This window comes from Protopterus annectens, chromosome 11.part0 (genome assembly GCF_019279795.1).
Source record: "Protopterus annectens isolate FY-2018-M chromosome 11.part0, PAN1.0, whole genome shotgun sequence".
In the NCBI taxonomy this organism is placed as follows: Eukaryota; Metazoa; Chordata; order Ceratodontiformes; family Protopteridae; genus Protopterus; species Protopterus annectens.
Genome location: NC_056745.1, coordinates 1,431,622,664 through 1,431,647,495, shown reverse-complemented (window position 1 = coordinate 1,431,647,495; position 24,832 = coordinate 1,431,622,664). Strand labels below are relative to the sequence as shown.

Genomic DNA, 24,832 nt, shown 5'->3' with positions numbered 1-24,832 from the left:
TTTTCACTGGGAAGGACAGGAGTACTCGGAATCTAAGAAAAGACTTAGGGATTTTCTTCTTCTCCCCCAACATAGACCCCTGGCTATCCCCCCTATTTTGGATATTGTGGATGATGCTTTTTCGGAGGCTAACTTAACTCCTGACTCTTTTCCTCCAGCTCCTGTTAAGCCAGACAGATATTATAGGGTTCCTGATTCCCACCAGTTTTTGTACAAGAATCCTACTGCTGATCCTGAAATCATTTCTCAGGGCCCTAAGGGGGTTAAGGCCGCTACTGCTAAAAACCCCATTCCCACTGAGAAGTATTCCAGATCTTTAGAAAGATGGGGCAAAAAAGTGTACACTTCTGCTACTTTATCTATTAGGGCTTTAAATTGTCAATTTCATATGCTGAAATATCAGCAATTTCTTCTGTCTGTTTTGAAACAAAAGCTAACTTCCATTTCCGCCTGTGCAGAGGATAAGGAATTACATGATTTAATGCATGCCACTGAACAAGTTGGGAAGCATGGTTTACACTGTGGATTTGATGCCTTGGAGGCTTCTTGTAGGGCTGCTGCCTCTGGTACAGTCATTAGAAGGCATGCTTGGTTAAAGGAACAAAACTTGCCAGATCAAGTAAAAGCTAAGTTATTGGATGCTCCTGTTGAGCATAATGTTTTGTTTGGTCCTAAGGCTGAAGATGTGATTAAGAAGATGGAGGACAAGGCAAAATCCATGCAAACGGTTAAAGATTTCTTGCAAGTACAGCCACCCAGATTTAGTAGGAATTGGGCTACTAAAAATTGGTCCTTTCCCAATTCAGACAGGCCTCAGAGGGGTAGATACAGGCGCTCCTGAGGAAGGCCTCAAATGCAAGCCTCTTATAGACCAAGACAGTGGGCTGCTTCCACCCCTAGGGGAGGAGAGGACAGGTCGCAGGCTCACAGAAAACAGGGTCAATGACTCCCTCGGTTGGGCTGCAGGAACTTCTTGCCTGGAAGCCCCCCTCGGAGGAAAACTTTCTCTTTTTCACAGAAATTGGACTCATATAACCCAAGACAAGTGGGTTCTGGATGTGGTTTCAAGAGGTTACAAATTCCATTTTCATACCCTACCAAGACCAAGCGGATGGCCGGATCTTCCAAAACATCAATGGTTAGAGGCCTTAAACCAGGTGGAAACTCTCTTGGCTATGAAAGCCATAGAACTGGTTTCACTTTGAGATGGGACAAGGTTTTTACTCAAGGCTCTTTCTAGTCCCCAGAAAGCAAAATTCATGGAGACCCATTCTGGATCTGTCAGTCTTGAACACTTTTCTCGAAATACCAAAATTCAAGATGCTTACTCTGCAGCAGCTACTTCCAATGCTGACCAAAAATGCATGGATGGTAACTCTGGATTTAAAGGAGGCATATTTACACATTCCCATCAGGCAGGAATGCAGAAAATACCTCAGGTTCAAGGCCGGATCGAGGCACTATCAATTCTCTGCACTGCCCTTTGGATTGTCTACTGCACCCAGGGTCTTCACCAAATGCCTGGCTCCAGTAGTAGCTTATTGCAGACTCAAGGGAATTCAAATTTATCCTTATCTGGACGACTGTCTTATTCAGGCAGACAGCAAGGATGTCTTACTCCAGCATCTAGAATTTGTTCAAAATCTTCTCATGTTCCTGGGATTCACTGTAAAAATAAAAAAGTCAAATTTGATACCCTCACAACAGATAACCTTTCTGGGTGCTCTTCTAAACACTACAACCCAGATGGCATTTCTGACATCCGAAAAACAATTACAGCTGGCTTCAACTTTCAAAACTTTGGCAACTTTAACTCAGCTATCTGCAAGGAAATTTCTGCAGGCTTTGGGTTACATGGCCTCCTGCATCCTTCTCTTACCATATGCAAGACTACATATGAGGAAAATACAGTGGTACCTAAAAAGTGTATGGTCTCAGCATTGCCACAGTTTAGACATACAGATCACCGTCCTGCCTTGTCTTCAGAAGGAATTCCTTTGGTGGTCCAAGGCATGTACTCTAAACATAGGAAAACCTTTCAGTCTGCCTCCAGTCACACAGATACTAACCACGGACGCTTCAGATTATGCATGGGGAGCCCATTTTCAGGACAATTGTCTGCAGGGTCTTTGGACAAAGGATCAGAAGCACCTGCATATCAATTTAAAGGAAATGTTTGCCGTTCAGAATGTTCTATGGGCTTTCAGGAATCTTCAGGACAGCTACTGATACGGACAGACAACACCACAGTTATGTGGTACATAAACAAGCAAGGGGGATCTCATTCCTATCCCCTTTGCAGACTAGCCATGAATCTGTGGAACACAGCTCTAGCTTGCAAACTGGACCTTCAAGCTCAGTTTCTACCAGGGAAGCAAAACTTTCTGGCAGACAGTCTGAGCAGAAAGCTGTCGGACCCACACGAATGGATGCTGGATACCGAAATATTCAGGATGATTACAGCAGTCTGGGGATGCCCTCACATAGACCTCTTTGCATCCCACCTCAATCATCAACTACAGATTTTTTGCACCAGGACATTCCATGAACTAGCATGGAAAGTGGATGCACTGTCATTCAGTTGGAGAAACCTCTTGGGGTATGCCTTCCCGCCTCTACCTCTTCTTCCACGGGTGTTATTAAAGATCAAACAGGACAAGCCCAAGATGATAATTTTGCTGGCCCCAAATTGGCCTCGACAGTTTTGGTACCCATCACTGAAAAACCTTTGTCTCGAGCCCCCTTGGGTATTACCACAGATTCCGAACATTCTGTCCCAACACCAGGTTCAGGTTCTGCACTCCCATGTCGAAACTGTCAGCCTGGCGGCCTGGTTAATCCAGGGTCTTTGATTCATTCTTTTCTACCCAAGCAGGTTATGGATGTCATTTTAGAAGCCAGACGTCCCAGCACTAGAAAATCTTATGCAGGAAAATGGAAAAGATTTTGCTCCTGGATGCAGGCTCAGGATTCAGATCCTTTTATTCCTAACATTCCTCTGATTTTACATTACCTGACGGACCTCTTACATAAGGGTCTCTCTTTCTCTTCCATAAAGATCCATGCCTCTGCTATTTCTGCTCATTATAATACAGACCCTCCAATCTTTTCCCATCAGCTCATGAGACAGTTTCTCAGAGGAGCTAAGAACTTAAGGCCCCCTAGATCTCCTCCCATTCCTGCTTGGGATCTCAACTATGTTTTGGAAAAACTCACCTTACCTCCTTTTGAGCCTGCTGCCACATCTGACATCAAGTTTTTATCTTGGAAGACAGCCATTCTGTTAGCTCTTACCTCTGCCAGGAGGGTTTCGGAGTTGCAAGCTCTCATGGCTGTGGAACCTTATATTATTTTTCATCAAGACAGGGTGTCTTTAAGGACTAATCCTACTTTCATGCCTAAGGTGGTTTCCAAAGTGGCTTTAAATCAAACTATTCACTTGCCAACTTTTTTCCCCAGTCCTCAAAATAAGGGGGAAAGGATTTTGCATTCCTTGGATGTACACAGACAACTACATTTTTACCTGGACAGAAGCAAGGACATTAGGAAATCAGAGCAATTGTTTGTTTCTTATGCTTCAAGTTCCCAAGGTAAAGCCATTTCAAAACAGACCATTTCTAAATGGATTGCTCATGGAATCAGATTTTGCTATTCACACCATGGAAAGCAAATCCCAGAGAGTATAAGGACTCACTCTACCAGAGCTGCTGCCACTTCAGCTGCTTTCATCAGGGGAGTTCCTACCAAAGACATTTTGGAAGCTGCTACTTGGAGTTCAGTGCATACTTTTTCCAAGCACTACAATCTCCCTCTGTACTCTAAGTCTAGGGCAGGCTATGCTTCTGCTGTCTTGCAGGGCCTTTTAGCCGCCCCCTCTACTTTATGACTACCTCCCTTTTTATTCTGCTTTGGGATTCAACCCTACAGTCATTACTGCAACAGTGAAACACGATGAACATAGTACAGTTGTGTACACTTACCATAAATGTAGATGTTCGAGTGTCTTCACTGTTGCAGTCTGGGTTACCCTCCCTCCTGTCCCCTCTTATTTTTTCTTTTGTGTGGCTCCCTTCTTCACCCTTCTTTTGTGGTGTATTTGCAAAGGGTATGGGATCTTACTCATTTTGGAATATCTGACATCTGGGGCAAGAAAAACTGGAGAACATGGCGTTGGCTGTCAGCTTTGTACTCCTGGCGCTCTGACATCAGGGAGCGTGGCTGTGCAGCCGACGCCGGACCCAGACTTTGGGATTCTGGCTGACCGAGGACTGCCTGCCAGCAAGGGAGAACCCTACAGTCATGACTGCAACAGTGAAGACACTTGAACATCTACATTTATGGTAAGTGTACACAACTGTACTTTCCTTGTCATTCAAGATGGTAGAAAGGGCTTTCTCTCCTCTTAGAGGACCATCATCTCATGTCTCAGAGCCTGTCCCTTACCCCTCTTTGGTCTGAGTTCTGAGTCCATCAGACCTGCACCATAGGGACAAACAGTTCAAGTTGGTCTCCAGACAGTTCCACAACAGGAACTTCCCCTCTGGTCTGATACCTTCCCTGAACATCCCACAGAGGAGGTTCCTTGGAAGAGGATGTGTAAGAGGAGACACATAGACTTCCCCATGGAGTCTCTCATAGAAGACACTGATTTTGATGAGGGAGAAGGATCCCCCAGATCACCACCTGATGACATCTCCTTTGGCAATATCCTAGAAAATCCTTAAGCAGAAAGTTGGCTGGTCATCCCAAACTCCTTCTCCTGAAGAATCGATGTTCCTGGAGGCTTTTGGTGCTAGACCGTGTATATATTGTGTGACCCCCCCCCCTCCCGGCAGATGAACTTATTGACTTGGTTTCTTACTGGACATGGAAGGAGCTGGACACTATCAAGCCTATACCCAAGCCCCCGTTCAAATTTTTGGCCCCTCCTTCGGACCGTCCTCACTGGAACAAAGGAGTCCCTGTTGATGCTGAGGTGGTAGCAGCAGCCACCAAAGAAGACCTAGCTGAGCAGAGCTCTTCTGTCTATCCACCAAACAGGAAGTCCAGAGCATTGGGCAGAGTTGGAAGGAGAGGGTTCGTCTCAGCTAAATTCACTCTGAGGTCACTTAATTACTTCGCACATTTTACTAGGCTGCAGAGAGATTTGACTAAAGAACTATCAAATCCTCTCTCTGAGTCCATGTCTGCTGAGGATTTCAAAAGGACTTCCTCTCGGCTTGCCACTCTTTTGTCTGTTTTCAAATGCATCGATGAGGTTAATATCTCATACAACTAAGGGTACCTCACAAGCTGCTGGTTCAGGCATTGCCATAAGAAGTCACACCTGGTATGGTTCTTCGACTTTGCGGAGCCTTTTAAGACACGTCTTTTATTAATGCACCATTCGATGGCACTTCCTTGTTTGGACCATCAGTTAAAGATATGCTTACTCACAGTGATTAAGGGAAAAACTCTGTCTGCCGTAGGAATCAAATTCTCTATCCCTCAACAGACCTTTAGAAGTCAAAGAGGTGGTAAGATGTTCTGTAAATCTCAGGAGCCTTTCCAGGATTGACGTGGGGATAATTCCTCCAGAGGCAGAAGAGGAGATTTTAATGGTAGATGTCGCCCTAGGAGCAGAGGAGGCCCTCAAAACCAGGGTTTTATTGATTTTTTTCAGGTGGGCTCTAGAAGCGCTCTTGAAGCATTACCCGATTGTTCCACTCTGGAGGCAGTTGGGAGTCAATTCTGTTTGCATCTAGATGCCTGGACAAATATCACAAAAGATTTCTGGATGCTAAGAATAATATCAAGAGGCTACTACACCCCTTTTCACTTTTTCCTCCTTGTTAGGGGAAGAAACTTCCTGATGTCCCACCCAGTCAGAGGAAGGAAGCAGCACAAGAAATACAAAAGCTGCTAGAAAGAAGAGCCATCCAGATGGTCCCAGCTGACCAGACAGGATTCAGAAATTACTCACACTTCTTTTTAGTGCCAAAAAAAACAGGGAAACTCAGACCCATTTTGGATCTAAGGGGTTTGAACCAGTATGTAAAGAAGTCAAAGTTCCGAATAGTCACGGTTCAGTCTATTCTACCCTTTCTGCCCAAGCATGATTGGATGTGCTCTATAGACCTTCAGGATGTGTAGTATCACATAAAAATAGACAGATGGTCCAGAAGGCATCTTTGTTTTTGGCTGGGAGCCAGTCATTCAAAGCTCTGCCCTTTGGACTCACCACAGCCCCCAGGGTGTTTACCAAATACATGGCAGTAGTAGCAGCTCACTTGTGACTCAAAGGATTACAGGTGTTTCCATATCTAGACGATTGGCTCCTCACCACCTCCTCCAGGCATCAACTTCTACAAGCCAGGGACTGCTTGCTCCAGATTTGCAATGCCTTGAGTATTTCAGTCAGTCTTGCCAAATCACAGCTTGCTCCAGTTCAGAGCCTAGAATTCATTGGAATGCTTCTGAACACTAAGAATCAAGTGGCATCTTTACCCTTGCACCGCATTTATTCTATAAGATATCAGATGCTAGGATAGCCTTTCTCATCCTTCTCCTCCAGCAAGGTTAGTACTTCGAGCCCTGTGTCCATGTCAGCTGCCATAGTACTTCTACCCTTAGAACGCTTCTTTAAGCGTAATGTGCAATGGAACTTAGCTGTACAGTGGTCCATTCTACATCAACCCTGTCTTTTCAAGTAAAATTCATCCCTACTTCCAAACATCACATTTGTTAATGGAGTCAGTCTGACTATCTCTTTCTGGGCAAACCCTTTCTTCTTCCGAATCCAATTGCCACAGTGACTACGGCTGCCTTGCAACTGGGGTGAGGGGGCATTTCTTGAGAAGGACTGTCCAAGGCATGTTGTCTCCCCAAGAGACCAAATTGCATATCAACATCCTAGAGATGATAGTAGTCCTTTTAGCATTTTAGGCATTTTAAGAGTCTCTCCCCCTGGGGACTATTGCAGTTCCGACAGACAAAATGTCAGTAGTCTGGTACATCAACAAGCAAGGAGGAACCTGATTTTATCTCCTGTGCAGAGAGGCCATAAAAGTTTGGGAATGGGTGATCTCTTCAGACCCCTTTCTAATAGCGATGCACTTCACAGTGGAAATGAACATGCTGGCAGACAAACTAATCATATATATTCTGATGCCTCAAGAGTGGTCTCTCAATCAGTCAGTAGTGAATATGATCTTCAGGCATTGGGGCCAAACATGCTGCAACCTATTTGCCTCCCCCCTCAACAACAAGTGCAGCAAGTACTTCACTGTGATCCCCCTTAGGGGGACTCATAGAAAGATGCTCTGTTTCACGCTTTGCACTTGGGTCTCCTTTATGCTTACCCTCCTCTTCCACTGATTCCAAAATTCTTACAGTAAGCAAGCATGCTGAAGAGCTCAGTAATCCTTATTGCCCCTTTCCGGCCGCGGCAAGTTTGGTTCCACTTACTACGGTCTCATCTTTGTTATCCTGCATGGGTACTTGAGCCTCGTCAGGATCTCCTGTTTTACCCATCGGGGATTCAACACCCCAACCTTCTAGCTCTCAAGTTAACCGCATAGTTTCTCCACTTCCAGAAATAGACAGTCCAGGCTCTATTCCCCAGTTTGCAATATTGTTTTGGCTTCAGAAAAAACTTCCACCAAGAAAGTGTATAGGAGCAAATGGAAAAGGTTTTCTATTTGGGCTTCTGACCAAAACATTGATCCCTTTTCGGCCTCAACTTCTGCAGTTCTTCTTTCTTTTACACCCTTTTTAATGATGGGCCCAGTTTTCCTACAATTAAACTTCAGTTGGCAGCAATGTCTAATTTCCATTCAGGGTTTAACTCAGAAACCTTTTGAGCCGTCAGACAAATGTGATCTAAATTTCTATGATGGAAAACGGTCGTCCTGGTACCTATAAATTTAGTGAAAGAATTTCTGAACTCCAGGCTCTGTCAACGAAACTCCCATACATTATTTTTGCTAAAGTCAGGGTTTCACTACAGACTAGCCTTTCCTTTGTGCCTAAAGTGGCTTCTGAAAATGACATCAACCAATCTATTAATTTACCAGTCTTTTTTTCCAAAAATTTCCAGTAAGGGAGAGTACATACTGCAGCTCCTTGATTTATACAGACAACTATGTTATCTTATCAGAGCAAAGCAGTTTAGAAAGTCATATTAGCTTTTCATATCCTTTTCCTCAAATCCCCTGGGTCAGTCAATTTCTAAACTTACCCAAGCTAAATAGATTACAGACTGCATTTCACTGATTTATTCTCTAAAAGGATTAATTTTACCAAGACCTCCCAGAGCTCATTCAAGTCGATCCTTGGCTACATCATCAACCTTTTGATCAAGGACCTCTATTGATGACATTTGTGCAGCAGCCACATGGTCCAAGGCTCATACCTTTATTTCACATTACATGTTGGACATGTCTAGAAATAGAGCCTCCTTTGGTTCAGCAGTGCTCCGAAATATCCTTCTATGAGGGCCACCCAAGGTTTATGTAGCTGGGAACTCTGTCCCATTAGTGAGGAAGAATGAAAAGGACATCATCAGATGTATAAGTTATGTACTCACCATAACTAGACATCAGTGTTGCCCATTTTCATTCTTTCTCACCTTCCCTCCCATCTGTCCCCCATTCCTTGATTTCTTCTGGAAGAACCTGTTGGAATATGTCTGGAACCTGCTGTTCTAGGTTTGTGCCCTATCTTTATTTCTATCTATCCTGTCTCTCTTGGATCAGGAGAGATTAGGCAGCAAACTCTATCTGAGGCAATGGGGGTGGAATAAAGCATTATGGGTAGAGGGAGGAGCTCAAGAGCTGGATACGAAGTCTAGTGTATATGGTCAAGCCAGATCCGAGGATTGGATCTGAACCCATTAGTGAGGAAGAATGAAAATGAACAACATAGATGCCTAGTTTTGGTGAGTATATAACTTATAATTTCACTTGGCAGGTTTTGTTGCAGAATGTTCTTTCTGTTTGCCATTATGAGTGTTTTGGTTTTAAATGACTCACTACTGACGCACCTTAATAATTTGATGTTCTTCATGTTTCACTGTTGCAGTCATTACATTTGGGTAATCTACTGGTAGGTTGCCCGCAGTCGGCCTGAATAACAAAGTCTTGGGTCCTGCATCAGTTGCTGTCTCCTCTTCCATGACGTCAGGTCGTCAGGGTTATAAAACATGCAGCTGATGCCATTTTAATCAGTCTTTCTTGCCGTGTGGTGCCCGAAGCAGAAGCAGTTTGCAAGTGCTGGTCGGCCGACTCCTGAAATTTTCGTTTTCGAGTTTCAGAACCGAAGTCTTCAAACTGCAGCTAAGTACCCCGTTGGGGAAACTTTTTCTTGCTCCTTTCCGATGTCAGTAAAAGTTAATAATTGCATTACTTATGGGAAGCAAATACCTCATAAGGATTTTAATTTGTACTGTATTCCTTGCCTAGGCCCTGATCACAACGTGCCTTGCTGTCGGTTTTGTGCTAAATTTAACCAACGCACTATTAAGCGTTGGTATATTTTTGCTTCTAAATATTTTGGTTCAAGATTTAACTACCCTGAAATGTCGTCGGTTAGCAATTCGACTACCGGAGCTCTCAAAAAACGCAAGGAAAAAGACAGAGACAGACCGTCGAGGTCCAAAACCGACGACGAAGCTTCTCCTAAGCCAGTCGCCGGTTCACCAGTACTCAGTGAGATACTTTCACAGCCCCTGATACCCACTACTTTTGAGTCGCAGGCCTCTACCGAGACCCATTCGGAGTCCAGTATGCCACGAGATTCGCAAAGTATTGAACCCGCAGATGTCTCTCCCTTGGGTGGGTTCAGAGCCGCTGAGCAGGCACCGGCTTCTGAGGGTGTTTTCAGGCCTCAACATTTTTATATTAAACCGACGCCATCAACAAAAACAAGGTCAAAAACGACTTCTATGTCTAAAAAACCAACACATGAGCCACGTGCTCAGGCCCCTGTGCCTAAAAAACAAATTATCAAAATGGCTGAGGATTTAATTACCTTGATCAGGGGTTCCCAACCCCCCCCCCCCCTGCTAAGAGGCCTAGACAAGGCACTGATTGTGAATCTTCATATCAGGTTTCCATTTCTTCTGATTCCTCTTCTGATCAGGAATTTTCTATTCCACCTTATGAGGATTCTGATGCAGAGGAATCCATCCCATCTGCATCTCCTCCCGAGGATTACTCTTTTGGAGAGACTTTGCATACTTTAAGGGAACATTCTCACTGGGAGAATCAGGACTTCTCTGAATCAAAAAAGAGGCTTAGGGATTTCCTTCTTCTTCCTCAGATTAGGCCTTTGGCAATACCTCCTGTATTAGACATTGTTGATGATGCGTTCTTGGAATCAAGCATGTCTCCTGATTCCCTGCCTCCGGCTCCTAGTAAGCCATACAGATATTACAGGGTTCCTGACTCCCACAAATTTCTTTTCAAAAATCCTGCTGCTGATCCTGAGACTATTTCTCAGGGTCCCAAGGGTATTAAGGCTTCTACAGCCAAAAATTCTACCCCCTCTGATAGAGATTCCATGGCGCTGGATAGATGGGGTAAGAAGGTTTATACATCTGCAACCTTGGCAATCAGGGCTTTAAACTGCCAGTTTAGTTTGCTTAAATATCAACAGCATGTTATGGGCTTACTGAAACAGAAAATGATGTTGATTTCTGATTGTGTGGAAAATAAAGAATTACAGGATTTATTGCATTCAGCAGAACAGATTGGAAAGCATACTTTACAGTGTGGTTTTGATTTCTTGGAAGCCTCTTGCAGGGCCGCCATAACTGGATCTGTGATAAGAAGGCATGCCTGGCTCAAGGAGCAAAATCTGCCTGATCATGTTAAAGCTAAATTGTTGGATGCCCCTTTACAGCATGATAGTCTGTTTGGTAATAAGGCAGAAGAGGTTTTAAAGAAAATGGAAGACAAAGCTAAATCTATGCAAACTGTAAAAGATTTCTTGCAAGTGCAGCCACCCAGGTTCAGTAGGCACTGGCCTACTAAGAATTGGTCCTTTCCTGTGTCCAACAGAGCCACTCAGGGCAAACCCAAGCACTCAAAAGGCTCCAGATATCAATCACAGGGATCTTACAGGTCAAAGCAATGGGGTGCCTCCACCTCCAAATCTGGAGGTAACAAAGCACAACCCTACAGTAAGCAGTCTCAATGACTTTCCTCTTCCATCTCCAAGCACTTATCTTTTGGCAGCCCCTTGGAGGGAAAACTAGCACTTCATGCTCAAAATTGGCAGTTAATTACCCAGGACAAGTGGGTATTAAACATAGTATCCCAGGGGTACAGATTTCATTTCCATGCTTTGCCAATTCCAAATGTATAGCCAGATCTCCCACAAAACCACTGGGCAGAGGCCCAAAAACAAGTTATGTCCCTCATGGATATGGGGGCTATTCAACCGGTACCAGAAAAGGAAAAAGGACAAGGAATTTTATTCAAGACTTTTCCTGCTACCTAGAAAAGACAAATCATGGCATCCAATACTGGACTTATGGATTCTGAACACGTTCCTGGACATTTCAAAATTCATAATGCTGACTCTACAACAGCTACTGCCTATGCTAGGCAAGAATGCCTGGTTGGTAACTCTAGACTTAAAAGAGGCATACCTGCATATCCCAGTAAGGGAATCTTCCAGAAGATGCCTCCGCTTCAAAGCAGGTTTTTTTAAATTACCAATTCACTGCACTGCCCTTTGGCTTATCTACTGCGCCCAGGGTCTTTACAAAGTGCCTGGCACCAGTAATTGCATTCTGTAGACAAAGAAACATTCACATTTATCCTTATCTGGACAATTGTCTCATTCAGGCAGAGGACACTCTTCTTCAACATCTGGCATTTGTAAAAAGGCTTCTAGCATGCCTAGGGTACACCATAAACGAAAAGAAATCACAACTGGTACCCTCTCAAATAATTACATTCCTGGGTGCAAGCTTGAATACATCTGCCCAGATGGCTTACCTTACGCCAGACAAATAAATGCAATTGACAACATACTTCAAACAAATGGCAACAGAAACCCAGTTATCTGCAAGACAAATTCTGCAGGCTTTGGGGTTCATGGCATCCTGCATTCTACTATTTCCATATGCGAGACTGCATATGCAGAAACTTCAATGGTACCTAAAAAGCTTATGGAGTCAACATTGTCACAGCCTGGAAATAATGATTTGTCTCATTCCCTGCCTACAACAGGAGTTTCTTTGGTGGGCAGAGACATGTCACCAAAACAAGGGACTGTCATTCACTCTACCCCCTGCCACCCAAACCCTAACTACAGACGCATCAGACTATGCTTGGAGGGGCCCACCTGGCAGGGAGATGGATTCAGGGCAAATGGAGCCCAAAACAAATGCATCTACATATCAACCAGAAAGAAATGCTAGCTGTTCAGAATGCTCTGACAGCCTTCAAGGACTTACTTCATCCAGGACAACTACTGATAGACAGACAACACCACAGTTATGTGGTACATAAACAAGCAGGGGTGTACCCATTCCTACCCCCTTTGCAGACTAGCCATGGCCTTGTGGAATACAGCCTTGAATTTCCAAATACATCTTCAAGCTCAATACCTGCCAGGAAAGCAAAATACTCTGGCAGACGACCTAAGCAGAAATCTTATGGACCCGCATGAATGGAAACTGGATCCACAAATTTTCAGCATGTTAACACAGAAATGGGGAAGCCCAGACATAGATCTATTTGCCTCTCCCCAAAACTATCAGTTGGACAAATTCTGCACAAAAACTCATCACAAAAAAGCATAGAAAGTGGATGCTCTATCCTTCAGCTGGAAAAACCTATCAGTCTATGCCTTTCCCCCTTTGCCTCTACTCTCCAAGGTCTTACTAAAAGTCAGACCGGAAAAGCCAAAAATGATTCTAATTGCTCCGGACTGGCCTTGCCAACACTGGTACCCGCTTCTAAGGAATATGTCACACCTTCCTCCATGGTACTTGCCTCAAACACCTCATCTATTGTCTCAGCAGAACTATAAAATTCTGCACACTCAGCTACAAACTCTGAATCTTGCTGCATGGCTAATCAACTAATTATTCAAACCACATCTCTCAGTAAACCGGCGATGGATGTAATTTTGGAAGCCAGAAGGCCTAGTACTAGAAAATCTTATGCTGATAAATGGAAGAGATTCTGTGCTTGAAACCAAGCACAAGGAATAGACACAGCAAAGCCCAATATTCCTCAGATTTTACAATACTTAACTGAGATGCTTGACAAGGGCCTATCTTTTTCTTCAGTAAAAATCCATGCCTCTGCCATCTCGGCTCATTACAACACAGAGCCTCCCCTCTTTTCTCATCCACAGCTAAAACAGTATCTCAGAGGGGCCAAAAATTTAAGGCCTCCCAGGAGAGCACCAACTCCTGCATGGGACCTCAATTTTGTGCTGGAAAAACTCACCCTGCCTCCTTTTGAACCAGCAGCTACTGTGGATGTAAAATTTCTTTCTTGGAAGACAGCTTTTCTTTTGGCGGTCACTTCAGCTAGAAGGGTTTCAGAACTACAGGCTCTCATGGCAGTGGAGCCTTTCATTATTTTTTACCCGAACAGGGTGGCCCTCAGAACCAATCCTTATTTTATGCCTAAGGTGGTATCCAGTGTGGCTCTTAACCAGACCATTCACCTGCCAACTTTTTTCCCAAATCCGCAGAACAAGGGGGAGTGGATTCTGCATTCATTGGATGTACACAGACAACTATGATTCTACTTAAACAGGACAAAATCTCTAAGAAAGTCTGAGCAACTACTGGTAGCATTTGCTGCAGGATCAGAGGGGAAGGCTATATCAAAGCAGACTATTTCTAAATGGATAAGCCATTGCATTCGTTTCTGCTACTTGCACCATGGTAAACCTGTGCCCAAGGGGATCAGATGCATTCCACCAGAGCTACCTCTACTTCAGCAGCTTTTTTCAGAGGGGTCCCTACCAGAGACATTCTAGAAGCTGCTACTTGGAGCTCAGTTCATACATTCACAAAGCATTATAATTACCTCTCTTCTCTAAATCCAGGGCAGGCTTTGCCGCTGCAGTCCTGCAGGGCCTTATAGCTGCTCCTAATACTGTTTAGTTCCATCCTCCCATCCATAGCTTTGGGATTCTACCCAAATGTAATGACTGCAACAGTGAAACACGAAGAACATAGTACAGTTGTGTACACTTACCATAAATGTAGATGTTCGAGTGTATTCACTGTTGCATTCCGGGTTACCCACCCACCAGCCCCCTTTCTATATCTTTTCATTTCCTTCACTATACTCAAAAGCCTTTGTGGTGTATTTGCTTTTAGTTGAAGGTAAATTTTATGTTTCTAATGTGCATTTATTTATTTACAGTTTATATATATATATTTTTGCTCCCCATTTGGGGGCACCTGACATCTGGGGCAAAATAAAACTGATTAAAATGGTGTTGAATGCATGTTTTATAACCCTGACGACCTGACGTCGTGGAAGAAGAGAAAGCAACTGATGCAGGACCCAAGACTTTGTTATTCAGGCCGACTGAGGGCAACCTGCCAGCAGATTACCCAAATGTAAAGACTGCAACAGTAAATACACTCGAACATCTGCATTTATGGTAACTGTACACAACCGTACTTTTTGTCACCCATGTAATTAACATATTTTCATGGAATTGCATTTACTTTGTCATTCACAAAGAAATTTGCTGTTAATAACAGAGTTTAACTTTTGTAGTTTAAAATCAGTTTTGATTTTAGTGAGTGAGCATCACATCCAGATAGGGAAATAAAATGCAAGAGTCATTGTTAGTTGCAATTCTGGTTATAGCAGGGTGTTCATACTAACACTGAAGCTTGATATTTAAAAGTTAAAAAGAAGACATCTATGCCAGCTCTGGTGCAGAGGTAAAACCCTGACTATGGCCATGGTGAAGTAGATTCTGCTAGCAAGCCTTGATGCTGGAGTAGCTGGGAGTAAACAGACAAGAGCAGCTTGTCCATTATGGGGGGCAGGGGCAGGTGTCACCCACTGCTGGAATGCCAGCTGGTTGTGGTTAAATGGGGTGACTGCTAATGTGTGGTTCAGCCCAAGAAGCAGCAAGTCTACGGTGCAGGTAGGAATTCAGTGTGTGTGTGTGTGTGTGTGTGTGTGTGTGTGTGTTTTTCTGTGTGTAGGGAGAACACAAATACATCACTGAGCACAACCTCGCAAGCTTTTTTTCTGATAGTGTACCCAATGATATTGTGAATGGGGTGTAGCACAGAAGAATACTCCTTCAAGGTGATAGCCTTCTGTTGGATAGTTTTCATCTCCACAATGGATGGAAGGTGGTAGGATAAGGCAAAAGAAGGCCCAATTGGTTGTCAGGATAGGCAGAGAAAAAAAAAATAAAAAGCTCATCTGAAGTTTCAAAAACAACAGAGTAAAACAAAGTGACAGCAACTGCTGCCTATGACAGCTCTCTTTATAGGCATAAAAATAGATGATGGCCAGTATTCTGCAAAGTATAACTATCTTTTTAACTAAGTTGCGTTCATAGGTTTCTAAATGGATGCCTTATGTCCTTTTAGTTGCTCGTGTAAATGGACCTGTTTCAAGTATATCAGCTTGCAATAGTTTTTTGGATTGGTTGTGTTACACAATAAACAGAAATGCAGATACTGTCACATGTTCACAGTATCATAATGGGTCTCTTAATTTGTAGGCTTCAACCAGGGGGAGGGCAGTTTTGGAGAGTAACATTTTCTTGTTTCTGTGCTCCTTAGTTTTAAGTTGAAACAAGAAGAAGAAAAACATAAGAATACAATGTTGCTGTATGAGAAATGTCAGGAGCAGCTGCAGAGAAAAGATGAGCAGTATTCTATGGAGCTGGAAGCACATCAACAGCTGGAGAGAAACGTGCGAAACTTGGAGATGGAGATGAGAACTTTAGTAAGCAGTATGAAACAGGTTAGTGAAAATTCTTATCTGGTCATCACTAATTCTTTTCAATCATGACCCAGTTCACAAGGGCAAGGTTAAGTACAATGTATATGGAAAATATGAAATAGCTAATAAAGCTGTATGTGTTTGGGAGGTGAGAAGAAGCTGGAATAGATAGGGGGAAACCCACAGAAACACAGAGTAAACATGCAAAATCCACACTGACAGTGACTATGTCAAGACTGAACTCCAGACCTGGAGCTGTGAGGAAGAGACGTTAACCAATGAGCCATTGCATTGTCCAAATCATATATATTTATATTTATGCACATACACAAACACATACCTAGAGCTGATACCAAAGATTTTCAATTTATCTTCTGTACACCTCTTGAGATGTAGTAGAATTCTGGATGTAAGGTGGCATGCAGAATCCTCATAGAAGGAACTCCAACTGAGAACCAAACCAGATAACACAGAAGTATGAGGCAGCAGTGCTAAATTTTGTTCCACTGTGTCACATTTCTACACTTGCGTATTTCAGTGTATTTCATGTTAATATATAAATATACATATATGTGTGTGCGTGTGCTCATGCACACATGCACATGCAGCCTGAAGTGGTTGACACCCAGCTCAGAATGAGTTCTGTACATTGTGCCCATTAGTGCCAGGCTAGGCTCTGGCTCCAGCTCCAGTGCAACCTTAATTAAGCCAGTGATCAGAGAATGAATGGATGATTATACCTACTGTATATGTAATTATTGTATCTACCCTTGTGCCTTGAGTTGTGAATGAAAATCTTCCATGATTGCCATTTCACTTACCTGGAATTTAAAAAAGCTGCTGTTTAGTATGAGTGTGAAGGCTGCCAGCATAGCTAGATAGAATTTTGCAGATAATTCTATGTCATTGTAAATATTAATATGATCCACAGCCGTGTTTTTACAAATATAAGAAAACTAAATGTAAGAAAACTGTTATATGTTTTGAGCTTCAAAAATGTAACCACAATGCGCCCTGTTGGAAGAAAGCTGATAAGTGAAGCATTTTTGTGACTGTTTGATCTCAAGCTTGGAGACGGGATGTCTGGACTAAGAAATTCTTTCTATTATTTTAGGACAAGAATTAATTACTAGGTTGTTTATGTAAAGTGTCCCTTATTGCTGTGGTTTCCTGGCAAGTGCAAGATTACAAATGTTAAATTTTGAGTTCTTTGAACCTGGGAAACTCCAGCAGAGGTGTCAGAAATGATGTAATGTGAAATGACTCAGCAGTAATCAATTTAAGACTATCCCAGAGTGAAAGATTTGAGCATTTTGGATTTTGTCTGAAACTGAGAACAACTCACCAGCACTTTGCCTTCTTAGTAAAGTTATTTAGGACATACTTTCTCTTAGAGTTGGTTAGGAATTTAGCCAGATTAGTCTAGCTGTTTTCTATATTTATGTCAGACTATCCTACAATATTGTTTTAAAGTTCCTGTGATTTCTGAAGTCTTGATTAGCACTGTGTTGAATTGATGAGATTTGCCTTGCGTTTTTATTATTTATTATTAAATATTTTTAAACCTTTCAACTGTGGCAGCCATGTGTAGAGATAATGTAAGCTCATAGAGAGTACTTGCATGTATTTGGTGATACTGTCCAAGCCACTCCAACAGTCTTACTGCTCAGTCACACTTAACTATTTGGATAACAGTAACATTACACAGTGAAATTGGCCACCGTTTGAGAAGGGCCTTATAGTAGCTGATAGTGGTTGGTGGCAGTCGGTACTACCTTATAGCCTGGGCAGAAAGGGAGCATAGCTGGAGAACCTTTGCCAGCCTTCCCCAAGAGTGTCTGTGTGTTTGTATATAAATCATATCTTAAAGTGTGTGTGTGTCAGCTACTTAGGCAGGGACATGAAGCACTGGTTGGACAGAGAGGGTGCTGGTTAGCTTGACCACTAGGCTGAGATCTGGACCCTATAACTGTGCCAGTGGGGAGTCTTATTGGGGATCTGGAAAGAAAGGGAGAAACCAGCCCCAGACTGACTGCTATCTCTATGTGCTCTTAAGGGAAATTGTACTTTACTGTGTGTGTGTACTTGTTATCCCCCCAATGTGCATGCCCCTCATTGGTGTTAGTGGTAGGATTGAGGCTCCTTGATTACTGGACCAGTGCGAGGGCATCACAATGAGACACACTATTTTCATTATTAGATTATATATGTGATATTTCCCCTTGCCCCTTTTGGCCTGAGTCATGCTGGGTCATTACTGAAAAGATTTCATGTTGATTACTTCACTCACCTAGTTGACAACTGACTTAAAAAAATAAATAAATGTTTAAGCTGTTGTTTGCTATGAGAAGCAGCCTTGATTTACATTTTAGCCGACCTATAACTGCTAGCTCTCGTAGAATTTTGTCCAAATGGGGAAAATGGCTATAAGTTTAGATCTGATGTTGTCTCCTTCATTCCTCCTCCCAAACGGGTTACAGATCCATGCTCGGATCTGACTCGGCCACTATTCTTAAGACTATGTTCCATGCCTCGAGCTCTTCCCACTACCCATAATACCCTGTACTCTAACCGACCTCTTCAGATTGAGTTTGCTGCCAGTTGTTTCAGACATGGTCTACAGTCTTGAGCAAATTTTTGGTGTTTTTTAGGTCTTTCTTCACCAGATAAGTAGCCTTTCTTTCTCACTTCCATCTTGATTATCTTCATCCCTGCCTAGCAGTGTGTGAGTGTAGTGTAGCTACTTTCTCACCCTTTTTTCTCTAAGGTTGGGTATTTTTCTTGCACTATTTGTTTAGTTCCAGTGAGCTCCCTTTCCTTCACTTAGTTTAAAAAAAAACAAAAAAAAAAAAACTTTTCTTGCCTTCCGTTTATAGCTGTGCCTCTTTTCCCTTTTCTTCTTTGCTTCTGTAAGAATGTGGTTGCTCTTTCTTACAGGATGGCTGATAAGCAACCATCTGGTTTTAAACAGTGCTCGGAATGTGGATGTAGGTTTCTTCATTCCTATGCACATTCTTTGTGTGTATATTGTTTAGGGGCAGAGCATTTGCGGTTGGTCTGCTTTGTTTGTAAGGCTTTTAATCCCAGAGTCATTGCTGAATGCAGAAACAAGCTTATTTTGAAGGGACACTTAACTGCTTATTTTCCAAGGGCTCAAATCCCCTCTAAGAGTCTTTCAGGAGCTCCAGACTCCAAGAAGCGTCTTCACAAATCTTCGAGGTTGTCTTCAGAGCTTCCTGCAAAGGTTGGGAAGCTCTGATGGATCAGAAATGCTCCTTGGATCTGTCAGGGTCCATACTCATTTCTAGCTATCTTGAGTCTGCCGCCCCCTCCTTCTCAGATCCTAAGGCTTTGGATCATACAGTGAGGGGCCCAATGCTGGTGCAGGGTTTTGAGTCTACTCCTGTTTTCTGGTATTCAGCAGACTCCCTCCAGGCACTCTAGACTTTCCTCCGTGGCTTCCTCCAGGTCTTCTAGGAGTCTTTCGGAGGGGAATGTGGACAGGATGATCAGGAAGATCCTCAAGACTGAAATCCAGTTGATGGTCTTGCTGGCTGCATCTCCCATGGATTCCTCAAGTCTTCCCTTACAAATTCAGTCTCCTTCTCTGATCTGACCTTCGGCTTTGGAGTCTCAGGATCTTGGCCTCCCTAGGGATCCAGGATCGAGTGTACAGAGCATGCCTTCCTCCAATCCAAGCGTTGCCTTGACTTCCTTTGGTTCTGTTGTCATCGGATCACAGTGAGTCTCGGATTAGGGAGGAGAGGATCGGCTCTGACCTTGTCAGAGCCATCTTTTTCCCCTCAGCGCTTCAGAGTTGGACAGCTTGGGTCCAATTCTACCAGGGACTCAGGGCTCAGGGATTCTGACCCTGTCTTCCTCTGTAGCCACAGTTGCAGTGGAGTTGGGGAGGAATTCTCTGATTCCTTCAGCGTTCCGCTTGGTAGAAAGGGCCTTCTCTACCCACAGGGATCTGGTCCCTTTGAACTATGATCTGTCCCTTTGACTTCTCATGGATCAGAGTCTTGAGCCTGTCATTCCCTGAGTCAACCCATCCAGACTATTCTCCAAGCTGTTCCCTGTCAGGGAACCCCCTCCTGATGTTCTTCGTGTTTCACTGTTGCAGTCATCACATTTGGGTTATCTGCTTGCAGGTAGCCCTCAGTCAGCCTGGTTATCAAAGTCTTGGGTCCTGCGTTGGTTGCTGTCTCATCTTCCATGACATCAGGTAGTCAGGAGTATAAAGCATGCAGACAACGCCATTACATCAGTCTTTCTTGCCGTGTAGTGCCCGAAGCAGAAGCAGTTCGCAAGTGCCGGTCGGCCAACTCCTGAAATATTTGTTTTCGAGTTTCAGATCCAAAGTCTTCAACTAAGCTAAGTACCTCGTTAGGGATCCTTTTTCTTTCTCTAAACCGATGTCAGTAAAAGTTAACAATTGTATTTCTTGTGGAAAGCAAATACCTCATAATGATTTTCATTCATACTGCATTCCTTGCCTAGGCCCAGACCACAACGTACCTCACTGTCGGTTTTGTGCCTTATTTAACCCCCATACTATTCATTGTCGATTCATTTTTAAATCCTACTGCGGATCCTGAGACCATTTCACAGGGACCCAATGGCATTAAGGCTACTACTGCTCAAAACTCTACCACCTCTGATAGAGATTCCAGGGCCCTGGATAGATGGGGTAAGAAGGTATACACTTCTGCAACTAAACTGCCAGTTTCATATGTTAAAGTATTAGCAACATATTATTGGATTGCTTAAACAGAAAATGATGTTGATTCCTGACTGTGCTGAAAATAAAGAATTACAGGATTTAATGCATTCTGCTGAACAAGTTTTGATTCATTAGAGGCATCTTGCAGGGTTGCTGTCACTGGGTCTGTACTTAGAAGGCATGCCTGGCTTAAGTAGCAATCTTTGCCAGATCTTGTTAAAGCTAAATTACTGGAGTCTCCCTTAAACCAAGTCTGCCTGTTTGGCAATAAAGCAGAAGAAGTACTTAAAAAGATGGAGGAAAAAGCTAAATCTATGCAAACTGTTAAAGATTTCCTGCAAGTACAGCCTCCCAGATTTAGTAGGCATTGGCATTCTAAGAACTGGTCTTTTCCTGCCTCTTCCAGACCTTCTCAGTCCAAACCCAGAACAAACAGAACACCCAGACTTCAGTCCCAAGGTACTCACAGACCTAAGCAGTGGGGGGCTCCCACTTCCAAAACTGGGAGTAGTAAGACACCCTCTTATGGTAAACTGTCACAATGACTTAACTTTAAACCTTCCAAGCCCTGCTCAACTGACTGTTCCTTTAGGGGGAAAGATTGCCCTGCATACGAAAAATTGGGAACTCATTACCGAAGTCAAATGGGTTTTAAATATAGTTGGCCAGACCTACCCCTATTTTGGACCTGTCTATCCTAAACACTTTTTTGGAAATCCCAAAATTCAAAATGCTAACTCTTCATCAGCTGCTTCCCATGCTAGGCAGAAATGCCTGGTTGGCAACACTGGATTTAAAGGAAGCCTACCTGGACATCCCAATAAGGGAATCTTGCAGAAGATACCTACGCTTCAGAGCAGGCTACATGCACTATCAGTTCTCTGCATTGCCCTTTAGCTTGTCTACTGTGCCCAGGGTATTCACAAAGTGCCTAGCTCCAGTCATTGCATTTTGCAGACAAAGAAATATTCAAATATACCCATACCTGGACGATTGTTTAATTCAGGCAGAAAGCCAGGACATACTAATAAATCATCTGGCATTTGTAAAGAAATTACTAACTTCTCTGGGGTACACCATAAATGAAAAGAAGTCACATCTAGTACCCTGTCAACAAATTGTATTCCTGGGAGCAAGCTTGAATACAACTTCCCAGATGGCCTAACTCATGCCAGAGAAAAAAGTTCATTTGACAACCTACTTCAAACTACTGGCCACAAAGACCCAGCTATTTGCAAGGAAGATACTGCAAGCCCTGGGGTTCATGGCCTCTTGCATACTACTGATTCCATATGCAAGACTGCATATGAGGAAATTACAATGGTATCTAAAAAGCCTATGGTGTCAACATTCTCAGGACCTAGAATCAATGATTCCTATCATACCTTGTCTAAAGATAGAGTTCCTTTGGTGGGCAGAGGCCTGCCACCAAAATAAGGGACTGCCATTCACTCTACCCCCTGCCGCCCAAACCGTAACAACAGACGCATTAGACTATGCATGGGGGGCTCACTTGGCAGGGCAGTGCATTCAGGGCAAATGGAACCCAAATCAAATGCACCTGCATATCAGTCAAAAAGAAATGTTAGCTGTACAGAATGTTTTGACAGCCTTCAAGGACCACATTCTTCCAGGACAATTATTGGTAAAGACGGACAACACCACTGTTATGTGGTACATAAACAAGCAGAGGGGAACCCACTCATACCCTCTCTGCAGATTAGCCATGGCTCTGTGGAACACAGCCTTGAGCACCAAGTGTGCCTACAAGCTCAATTCCTGCCAGGCAAGCTAAATACACTGGTAGATGACCTAAGCAGAAATCTCATGGACCCACACGAGTGGAAACTGGAACCAAAGATATTCAACATGTTGAGAAACAAATGGGGGAGCCCAGAGATAGCCCTGTATGCCTCCCCTCAGAACTACCAATTGGACAAATTCTGCACAAGGACTCCCCACAAATAAGCTTGGAAAGTGGATGCCCTGTCCTTCACCTGGAAAAACCTATCAGTTTATGCCTTTCCCCCTCTGCCTCTCCTCTCCAAAGTGCTACTAAAGATCAAACAGGACAAACCAAGGACAATACTGATTGCACCAGACTGGCCACGCCAACACTGGTACCCCCTCTTGCGCAGTGTGACACTGCTGGAACCATTACCTGCCTCAGACCCCTGCCCTGCTGTCGTAGCAGGAGGGCTAGATTCTGCACCACAGCTTCAATCCCTGAACCTTGCAGCCTGGCTAATTACCTGATCTCTCCATTACCATCCCTCAGTAAGCAAGTGGTGGATGTCATTCTGAAGGCAAGGAGGCCTAGTAAAAGAAATTCCTATGCTGCAAAATGGGAAATATTCTGTTCCTGGAGCCAGACTCAGGGGATTTACCTCAAATCCTTCAATACTTAACTGAGATGCTTCACAAGGGCCTTTCCTTTTCTTCCACCAAAATTCATGCCTCGGCCATTTCAGCACATTACAATACAGAGCCACCTCTTTTCTCTTATCCACTGCTGATGCAATTCCTCAGAGGGGCCAAAAACTTAAGACCACCCAGAAGAGCCCCTACTCCAGACTGGGACCTTAACTTTGTATTGGCAAAGCTCACTTTACCTCTCTTTGAGCCAGCTGCAAATTCAGAGTTGAAATTCCTTTCTTGGAAAACAACCTTCCTTCTAGCCATTACTTCAGCAAGAAGGGTGTCTGAATTACATGCCCTCATGGCAGTGGAGCCTTTCATCGTCTTTCATGCAGATAGGGTGTCCCTCAGGACCAATCCTTCCTTTATGCCCAAGGTGGTTTCTAGTGTGGCCCTTAATCAGTCCATTCATTTGCCAAACTTCTTTTCTAATCCATAGAACAAAGGGGAACGAATACTGCACTATTTGGGTGTGCACAGACAACTTAGATTTTACCTGGACAGGACTAAGCCTCTCAGGAAATCTGAACAGCTGCTGGTTGCATTTGTTGCAGGGGCAGAGGGGAAGGTCATTTCAAAGCAAACCATTTCTAAGTGGATAGGCCATTGCATTCATTTCTGCTATAAGCACCATGGAATACGTTCCCCACAGGGGATAAGACATCATTCCACCAGGGCTACATCTACCTCTACAGTCTTTCTCAGAGGTGTCTCTACCAGGGACATCCTGGAAGCTGCTACCAGGAGCTCTGTACATACCTTCACCAAGCATTACCACTTGCCAATTTTTTTCTAAATCCAGGGCTGGCTTTGCCACTGCAGTCTTGCAGGGCCTTATAGCTGGTCCTAATGCTATCTAATTGCCTCCTCCCATCCTTAGCTTTGGGAATCTACCCAAATGTGATGACTGCAACAGTGAAACACAAAGAACATAGTACAGTTGTTTACACTTACCATAAATGTAGATGTTTGAGTGTATTCACTGTTGCAGTCCTGGTTACCCTCCCTCCAGCCCCCTGACTCCTATCGACTATACCTCTATTGTTGTTTACTATGCTTAAAGCTTTCTGGTGTATTTGCTTTTTGCTGAAGGTGTAACCTTGTATATAATTGCTTCCCATTTTGAGGGCACCTGACATCTGGGGCAAGAAAAACTGATGTAATGGTGTTGGCTGCATGCTTTATACCCGTGACTACCTGACATCTTGGAAGTTGAGACAGCAACCAACGCAGGACCCAAGACTTTGAAAATCAGGCTGACTGAGGGCTACCTGCAAGCAGATAACCCAAATGTGATGACTGCAACAGTGAATATACTCGAACATCTACATTTATGGTAAGTGTACACAACTGTACTTTCCAAGACCTCTTCAAAGCACCTGCCAAGAGCGATCCCTTGCAAGAAGACTTGCAAAAGGAGTCACACTGACTCCCCTTCAGAGTCAGTCACTGAGGATACGGACTTTGATGAAGGGGAGGGATCCCTGAGATCATCACCAGATGATGTCGCCTTCAGAGATATTTTAGAGCTTCTGCGGCAGAGAGGTGGTTGGTTAGCCCAACCTCCTTTCTCTGAGGAGTCCATATTTTTGGAGGCCTTCAGGACTGGCTCATCTACATCCTGGGTGGTTCCCTTGGCAGACAAGTTAATGGATTTGGTGTCTAGTCGGGTCTGGAAGGAGCCAGACTTAGTCAGACCGATCCCCACACAATTCTGCCTCCCCCCAAGGATAGACCTTATTGGAGTAAG

At 43.7% G+C, this 24,832-nt stretch overlaps 1 protein-coding gene across 7 annotated transcripts in view; it reads left to right on the top strand.

The window, feature by feature from the left end:
- LOC122815888 (ankyrin repeat domain-containing protein 26-like) overlaps positions 1 to 24,832 on the top strand; it is a 2,190,206-nt gene that overhangs the window by 1,120,509 nt on the left and 1,044,865 nt on the right. For all 7 annotated transcript variants that reach the window (XM_044088730.1, XM_044088728.1, XM_044088731.1 and 4 more), the window contains one exon: positions 15,776 to 15,959. In XM_044088730.1, coding sequence (XP_043944665.1) covers positions 15,776 to 15,959 — 184 coding nt within the window. The remainder of the gene's footprint in view (positions 1 to 15,775; positions 15,960 to 24,832) is intronic.